The sequence below is a fragment of the Macadamia integrifolia genome, unplaced genomic scaffold (assembly GCF_013358625.1).
Source record: "Macadamia integrifolia cultivar HAES 741 unplaced genomic scaffold, SCU_Mint_v3 scaffold2656, whole genome shotgun sequence".
NCBI classification, from domain to species: domain Eukaryota; kingdom Viridiplantae; phylum Streptophyta; class Magnoliopsida; order Proteales; family Proteaceae; genus Macadamia; species Macadamia integrifolia.
The window spans coordinates 1-7,885 of NW_024868861.1; the positions used below are offsets into that span (position 1 = coordinate 1).

The 7,885-nt window shown below is 38.2% G+C and overlaps 1 protein-coding gene across 1 annotated transcript; it reads left to right on the plus strand.

Moving 5' to 3' along the window:
• Positions 1 to 5,372: 5,372 nt before the first annotated feature.
• LOC122066989 (cytokinin hydroxylase-like) lies at positions 5,373 to 7,570 on the plus strand. The gene is made up of 5 exons (XM_042630829.1): positions 5,373 to 5,736; positions 5,847 to 6,076; positions 6,179 to 6,420; positions 6,604 to 6,982; positions 7,083 to 7,570. Exons 1-5 carry the CDS (start codon positions 5,457 to 5,459, stop codon positions 7,527 to 7,529), a joined length of 1,578 nt encoding a protein of 525 aa, XP_042486763.1. The 5' UTR covers positions 5,373 to 5,456; the 3' UTR covers positions 7,530 to 7,570.
• Positions 7,571 to 7,885: the final 315 nt, after the last annotated feature.

Sequence of the window (7,885 nt, forward strand, 5' to 3'; positions counted from 1 at the left end):
GTTTGAACATCTTGGCTGTCATTTTTTGGAGATTTTTTCTTATTGGAAGATTTTCTCTTTCCTACTCATCACTTAAAGTAAGGGGCATGGAAGGTCGGCCAAGGGAGAGCTTTTTGCGCAAGTTTGAAGAGAGAGAGAGAGAGAGAGAGAGAGAGAGAGAGAGAGAGAGAGAGAGAAAAAAGAAGGAAATAAAAAAGAAAAAAAGAGAAAAAGAAGAAAATATAGGAAAAAAAAGAAAAAAAGGAAACAAAAAGAAAATCGTCCAAACTCCTCTCTCCCCCACTTTCTTACCTATTTTTTCTCTTTTCTCTCCTCTCTCTTTCCTCCACCTCATCACCCAAATCGTCCAATCTATTTTCTCACTTATTTCTCTTTTTCTCTCTTCTCTCCTAATTTCCACCTCATCAACAAGAATCTTAAAAAAAAATCCTACTTTTTAGAAGCTAAAATCGTTGTACTTCCCTCCCATTCCCTATATAAGAGAGTCAACCAAGGGGAGGGAGGGCACACTTCTCTTTTAGGGTTTCCTCTCTTCCTCTCTTCTTCTAGGTTTTTAGTTGTGCTCTTTTTTTCTTTTAGTTCTTTGTCTTTGTTTTTTTATACACGCACTTTTGTAATTTTTTTTTATTAATGCAAGTCTTTTATTTTGATTAATGCAAGCCTTTTATTTTATTGTTCAAGTTATTCAAAGGTGTAATAATTTTAATTTCTCGTTCTAGGCTTAGTACTATGTGACAAGAACAAGTTGTGGAGCATCTCTTTCAAGTTCAGTTTTTCTCTTCATGATTTGTTTTCTCTAGTCCTAGTAATTTCAGATTTGGTTTTTAGGACTGGTAGTATTTCAAATCAATCAAGTTATTTTAATTCAAGGATTGAAGTATAGAAGTTCAGGTAAGTTGGCTTCTACAGTAGTCTTCTTACCTCACTCTCATTCCCTCTTCTTTCTATCCATCATTCTTAAATTAGGTTTTAAATTTTCAGTTTTACATTATTGCTTTCCCTTTTCCCCAAGGTCCTTAGCTAGATGCATGTGTTGGCTTTGCCCCTCTCTAGACATGGAACCATCCTTTTATTTTGATTATTTATATTGCATCCCTTGCCCTGAAGCCAAGTAGAAAAGCCCTTGTAAGAGTACTCTTTGGTCAAGTAAGGAAGCTCATATTATTTATGGTGCATCCCTCGGGCTAAATAGAAATACCTACTTGTATGCCTCTCTCTAGCTTTATTCTCTTTTTTATTTTATTTATTTACTTTTCAGCACTTTTACTTTCAGTTATTTTTATTTTTTTTAATTACGTGGCTTGAGTATTTAAATTTCTAGATGATGAATGGTTAGAGATAGATGTGAATGGTTAGGTCGTTCAATTTTTATTGCAATTTCAATTCTAATTTCCTTAGATGTGTTGGTTAGGTCATTTTTAGATGCATTTGTGTTAGAACGGTAGTTTGAAGTAGATCACCATAATCAATCGTTACACTTTTGTATTACTAAAAGAAACTTAAAATAAAATGTCTGCTTTCCTTGTGTTCGACCCGTTAGCTACACTGATCCGTACGCTTGCGGTTATTTTTAAAATCTCAAACACTCCTCTTGCTCTTCTCCTTCTTCTTCCTCCCTTGCTCTTCTGCTTTTGCTTCTTCTTTTTCTTCTTTCTCCCTTCTATTGTTTTTACTTTGGTAGGTGAAGAAATGAATGGCAAATGTTTCTATTTATAGCCACTTAAATTAACTAAGGGTTGTTTGAGGGAATAATGGGTTCTTTCCTATTATTAGGTTAATCCATCATTTGGCATAAACGGGCCCACCTCAGGGTGTCCCGATACATTAATCCTTCTCTTAGTAGGTTATACCAACCGATGGAGCTGTTTTGAGGTGCACAGGTGCGAGGGCCTGGGCCCCACTGTTAAATAACCCAATTTTGGTCTGTATTCTCACCAAAAGGTGTTCACTGCCTAAGGTTGAATTGGTCCTCTTTTGTGTGAAAATGGATCCTTAAGTTACTTGGGGTCCTCCCAAGGTGTTTCCATTGTGTGAGCCCCACCTCTTGTTACATTTTATTATTAAAGCCTAGAAATTTTCCCCGTAAGGTGTGAGAGCTAGGACTGAACTTCTCTTCCGTGTCTAGAACCCTTTCAATTATTGAGGCATGAATAGCAGATGCAAGTGGGGTCTTCCTTCCCTTCCCGACAAAAGATAGCAGCTACCCAATACTCATTGGTACTAGTGTCCTCCAGTGCCTCATCTATATATTAAAATAAGAAATTTTTAGGGCACAAGTATAACAGTGAGAGTCCCACTAGGATTCATTTCGTAAATTATGACCTGCAGTTAGGTTTGGCCGGCCCCCTTTTTGGGGCATATCTTGATGGTGGTCTATCAAGGTCTTGGACCAGGCTACCAAGGATAAATGACATAGTTACCGAGCTACTTGCCTCGAGTGACAGATCGTGCGTTTGCTATCCGACGAGTAGAGTTCTTAGAAATTTTTTATTCAGTCGAGAGCCATGAAATTGGGCCCATTCAATGATTCGGCCAGACATATGAGTGACCCGCACATGATGTCCCTTCTACCCCGATACTAGCCTAGCTGTTTAGCTATTTATGCTCTCTTAACGATTTCGGCCAGTCAGCTTCTGTCTTGGATGCCTGCCCCAGGTTGGGTGAACCATGGATGATGTTGTTGGGCATAAGCCGTTCGGCTATCCCCACATCTTCGGATCGTTCGGTAGGTGTCGTATTATTACTGATCGCATATTTTTCCAAGACAATATGAAAAATCAAGATCGAACCAATGAACCATTAAGAGAAACCGATAAATAAACTGAAACTGATTAACTGATAGCTATTAGTTTTAGTTGGATGTTATAGACCAATTAGCTATTTGTCTGATTTTGGTTTGGCACGACATATGCTACAAAATTGATAAGATGGGACCGAACAAACCGTTTGACACCCCTAATTCAGATTATAGCACCGATCTAGCGTCCCTAGGAGTATGGGAAGTGTTATTGCAGATATTAGGAAGATCTTTAATCCAACATAACTTACTTTTTATTTTTTTCTTGTGTGTGTAATGTGTTTCTCAAGTTCTTGACCCATTTCAAAGATCGACATGTTCTAACATATTTTGGTGGTGACTTGAATAAGAATTTTTTTGAGGTTTGGGGGTGTGGCTACATACGATACAACCCAAATATATGCTACCCGATGGATCAACCCGACTTGGAGGAGTATTTATATGTTTTTGTTGTCTTGTTGTGTAAGAGAAAAACAAGAGAAAAAGGAGATTTTTAGGTTAGGGTTTTTGGTTCAGAGTTCTTGTCGCAAGTTTGAGTGTTTTTGAGAGATCTCCATTGTAATTTTCTCTGCCAACATAGTAAATCATCTTCAGCTTCGCCCATGGATGTGGCACATCATATTAGTGTGTGAACGACGTTAAATATTTTGTCTTGCATGTATCTGTTCATTTTTTTTCTCGTGTTTCTTTAATGCTTGTTCTAACATATTGATAAACTATCACTTAACTTATATGTCATTCAAGCTTTTTTGGTAAACAAACATTTGTAGTTGGTAAAAGGTGCTAGGTTGCATAGCGAATAAAGATCTCAATTGGTTGTAACAAGGTCTTGAGGGATCAACTTAAGTGTGAAAATTAAGGGTAGTTAAGATATAGGGTTTTTCTGTGTGGGAGCATAAGCTACGATGGTAGAAAACACCACTCACAATGTCTAAAACAAACATCAAAACTAATTAGAAAATGATTTTTAAACATGATTCATGAGATGGCTATGGAGACCTCTCTTATCATATGGTGATGGAGTGGTTGGTTATGTGTTTAGTGACTTAGTGTGATGAGGATACAAAGCTTTATGAAATTAATGACCGCTTCAGACTAATTGATATAAAATTGCTACTAACAAGTTGCAGGTACACTGCATTACTCACCTACTGCTAGACATGATCAGCCAATTTAATGCATGATATTTAAGAAAAACCATGGCAAGCAAGCTTGGATTTCTGAGTTGATATTTAAAAATTAATTGCATAGATAAGCATATTATTCAGAAGATATTATTTGCTATTAGGCTGCCAAAAACTGTGTCCAAGAAAGAAGAAGCATTAAGTGATGGAGAAAAAAATATATATATTGGCTGTTGCCGTCCAACTCCTAATTACTTGTTTAATTGTTTAGAATTAAGGATTAATCTTCATTTGCGAATTGTTACTTAAGAAGGATATGCTTTGCTCGCATGTCCTTACAATTGATGGAGAGAGTTAGAGAGAGTAAGATGGTTACATATTTAATTCACATAATGAAGACGAGAATAGAAACCGAGACCTCCTGGGAGAGTTTACACTTTAACGTCAAAATTCGAATACGAAAGGTCAAATCAGTAAGTTCACCTGCTTTGTTTGCATTAGATGCTTCCTGCTTTAACTTCTTCTCTTTCCGAAGTCCCTTCGCTCCAACCAATTGTCTAAATAGTGAATCAAAATTGTAATCATCGATACTATGAAGAGGCCTAGCTAATTACTCTAAGCAAAAATATTAATTATGAGGAGCTCATTTTTGCTATGCTACTAATATTTTTACTGACCAATAAAACAGAAAAGTATGCTGATTGAGGTGAGACATACGGTATTTAATGATTCAAATTTTCAAATAATAAATAAAAGGAAAAAGTTGTCCATACACTTGATTTCAGTTTCACTCATTTTGTGGCAGGGTCTTAGTTTATAATCTGAATAGCATTGGGCTTTTACACTGAAAATCTAAGAAACTCTAGGCCCAACTCCGGCCCATGCACTTCTCTGCCAGACAACTATATATAGTGTGGCATCAGGAACCAATCCAACGCTCCAAAGCGTTCAATGAGTTGAGGCGAACTTGGGGGTGTGTGCTTGGGTCCTTTCAGTCATCTAATACATGTTGAGGTGCTTTGCGCATTGGAGAGGATCTAAATCGATATAGCGTGTTTGAGAGAGAGAGAGAGGGGCGGGGGGGAAGGAACAATGTCTGATTGCATGGGCTTATGCTCCGACATGAGAGGGTCGAAATGGCCTCCCCACCCCTATGAAATACAAATTGCCCATTACCTCTAATGCCCCTACACTACCCCCCTCTCATTGGCCCCCTACTGATGCAGGGCCATGCAATCAATTAGAGTTCTTCTTCCCATATAGTGGAGATACACAAACCAATTTAATAAGAGTAACATCTTCTAACCAAAAAATAAATAAATAAATAAATAAAAATAAAAAACATCTGTGCATATTTCTTTTCCCAAAAAAAGAAAAATGAAAAATGTTATTCTATATAAATGCATATTTGGGGGATGGAGTGTCAAGACTCAAGACCAGACACACCCCTCCCTCCCTCTCTCTCTCTCTCTCTCTCACACACACACACACACATACACACACAGTCTTTCTCTGTTTGTAGAAGACCATCATCCATGGCGACAATTTGGATGCTAACAGTATTGGCTCCCTTGTTAAGTTTCTTCCTAAGAGTTGCCTACATAACCATCTCATGTTACTGGTTAACCCCAAGACGAATCCAGAAAATCATGGAAAAGCAAGGAGTTCATGGTCCCAAGCCTCGGTTACTAGTAGGAAACATCCTGGACATGGCAGCCCTGATCCGAAACTCAACCTCCAAAGACATGGAATGGATTCACCACAACATCGTCGGCCGTCTCTTGCCGCATTATGTTGCCTGGTCCAAACAGTATGGTATAGTATAGTATACTTATTAGTTGAGATTAGATTACTCTACTCAGTTCATGGCTTCCTTCCTTCATAGTTTATAAAGCTCATACAATGGTGGGTCATGTCTGTTACAGGTAAGAGATTCATTTATTGGGTAGGAAGTGAACCCAGGATGTGTTTGACAGATATTGATATGATCAAAGAGCTTCTGTCCTCTAAATATTGCCAGGTCTCTGGTAAATCTTGGATACAGCAACAGGGGACCAAGCACTTCATTGGGAAAGGCTTGTTAATGGCCAACGGCAATGACTGGTACCATCAGAGACACATAGTTGCTCCAGCTTTTATGGCTGACAAGCTTAAGGTTCTGAGAATACTGAGCTTGAAAATCTCATCTGTTTTATCTTTTCTTTTTGTTCTATTTAAAACGGATTGCTTTAATGGCTTTTTATATTTTGAATTGCAGAAGAATATGGGGTACATGGTGGAATGCACAAAGAAGATGCTTGAATCACTAGAGACTGTCTTCAAATCAGGAGAAAGAGAAGTCGAAATCAGCGAATACATTTCTCACCTCACTGCAGATATCATATCTAGAACCGAGTTTGATAGTAGCTATGAGAAGGGGAAGCAAATTTTCCATCTTCTTACTTCTCTGCAACATCTCTGTGCTCAGTCAAACCGCTACGTATGCCTCCCCGGTAGCCGGTAAGTCTCTTTCTCTATCCGTCTCTTGATTCTATGGCAGACAATGAAAAGGCCACCACCACCTGACCACTTCATGTTTTGAATATTCTTTCCTTCTCTTTTAATCTTCATTTCCTCTGTTTTTCCTCTTAAATATCAAAGAAATTACTGATTTTTTTTTTTTTCTTGTGTTGGGTTTTTCAGGTTCTTTCCTAGCAAATTCAACAAAGAGATTAAAGCATTAAAGATGGAAGTGGAGAATCTATTGATGGAGATCATTGAGAGGCGAAAAGATTGCATTGAAATTGGTCGTAGCTCATCCTATGGAAATGATTTGTTGGGGATGCTTCTTGCAGAGACCCAGAAAAAGAGAGCAAGTGGGTTCAGCTTCACTCTTCAGATGCTCATGGATGAATGCAAGACTTTCTTCTTTACAGGGCATGAAACCACTGCTCTGCTTCTCACTTGGACTATCATGCTTCTTGCCACAAACACATCATGGCAAGACAAGGTCCGTGATGAGGTGTTCCAGATCTGCAATGGAGAACCTCCCTCTACTGATCAACTCTCCAAGCTCTGTGTGGTAAGCAAGAGATAATGGTATTAAGCTTTTGGGTTTAGCCCAGTTGAAGCTCTCAATTTTTATTTCTCTAAGATATACATTGGCTTCTCCATCTTTGCAGTTGAATATGGTGATCAATGAATCGCTTCGGTTATACCCACCGGCTTCCCTTCTCCCTCGAATAGCATTTGAAGATATCAAATTAGGTGACCTTCACATCCCAAAGGGACTTTCAATTTGGATTCCAGTACTTGCAATTCACCACAATGAAGAATTTTGGGGTAAAGATGTACATGAATTCAACCCTGAGAGATTTGCAGCCAAGTCTTATGTGCCCGGAAGACGACGGCCTTTCCTTCCCTTTGCAATGGGGCCTAGGAATTGTGTTGGCCAGGCCTTTGCACTAATGGAAGCTAAGGTTATACTGTCCATGCTGATATCGCGATTTAGCTTCACAATTTCAAAAAACTATCATCATGCGCCAATTAGTGTCCTCACTCTTAGGCCTAAACATGGAGTTCAAATCTATTTGGAACCTCTTAAGTCCATGATTGATCACTTGTATTGATCAGGTTAAGTTTTGATATCAATATTTGGCTTTTTTGAGGATCTTTGAAACACAACAATTTCTCCTCTTCCCTTTCAAAGGATTGAATAGTAAAGATGAGAAGATGTTTTCTGAAGACCCCAATAACAAGATAAAGAAAAATGATAACAATTGCCCATTACTGAGATTGTAATTGTTTATTGATTTAAGAATATACAACAAGAGTGAAGCATGGGAGGAACAGATGAGCCTGCAATGAGGTCCAAAGAAAAATAGTTAAAGAAGGCCAATTTACAAAGTGAAGAAAAGGGTTCCCTTGCTTTACATGTTCTGTAGAATAACAATGATGGCTTGATTCCCAACTCAAATCCAATTGA

Bases quoted from the DNA above. Each gene is read 5' to 3' on its own strand.
- LOC122066989 (XM_042630829.1), top strand. From the start codon at position 5,457: ATGGCGACAATTTGGATGCTAACAGTATTGGCTCCCTTGTTAAGTTTC. The intron at 6,077-6,178 runs GTTCTGAGAATA...TTTGAATTGCAG, and splicing joins TTATGGCTGACAAGCTTAAG to AAGAATATGGGGTACATGGT. The intron at 6,421-6,603 runs GTAAGTCTCTTT...TGGGTTTTTCAG, and splicing joins GTATGCCTCCCCGGTAGCCG to GTTCTTTCCTAGCAAATTCA.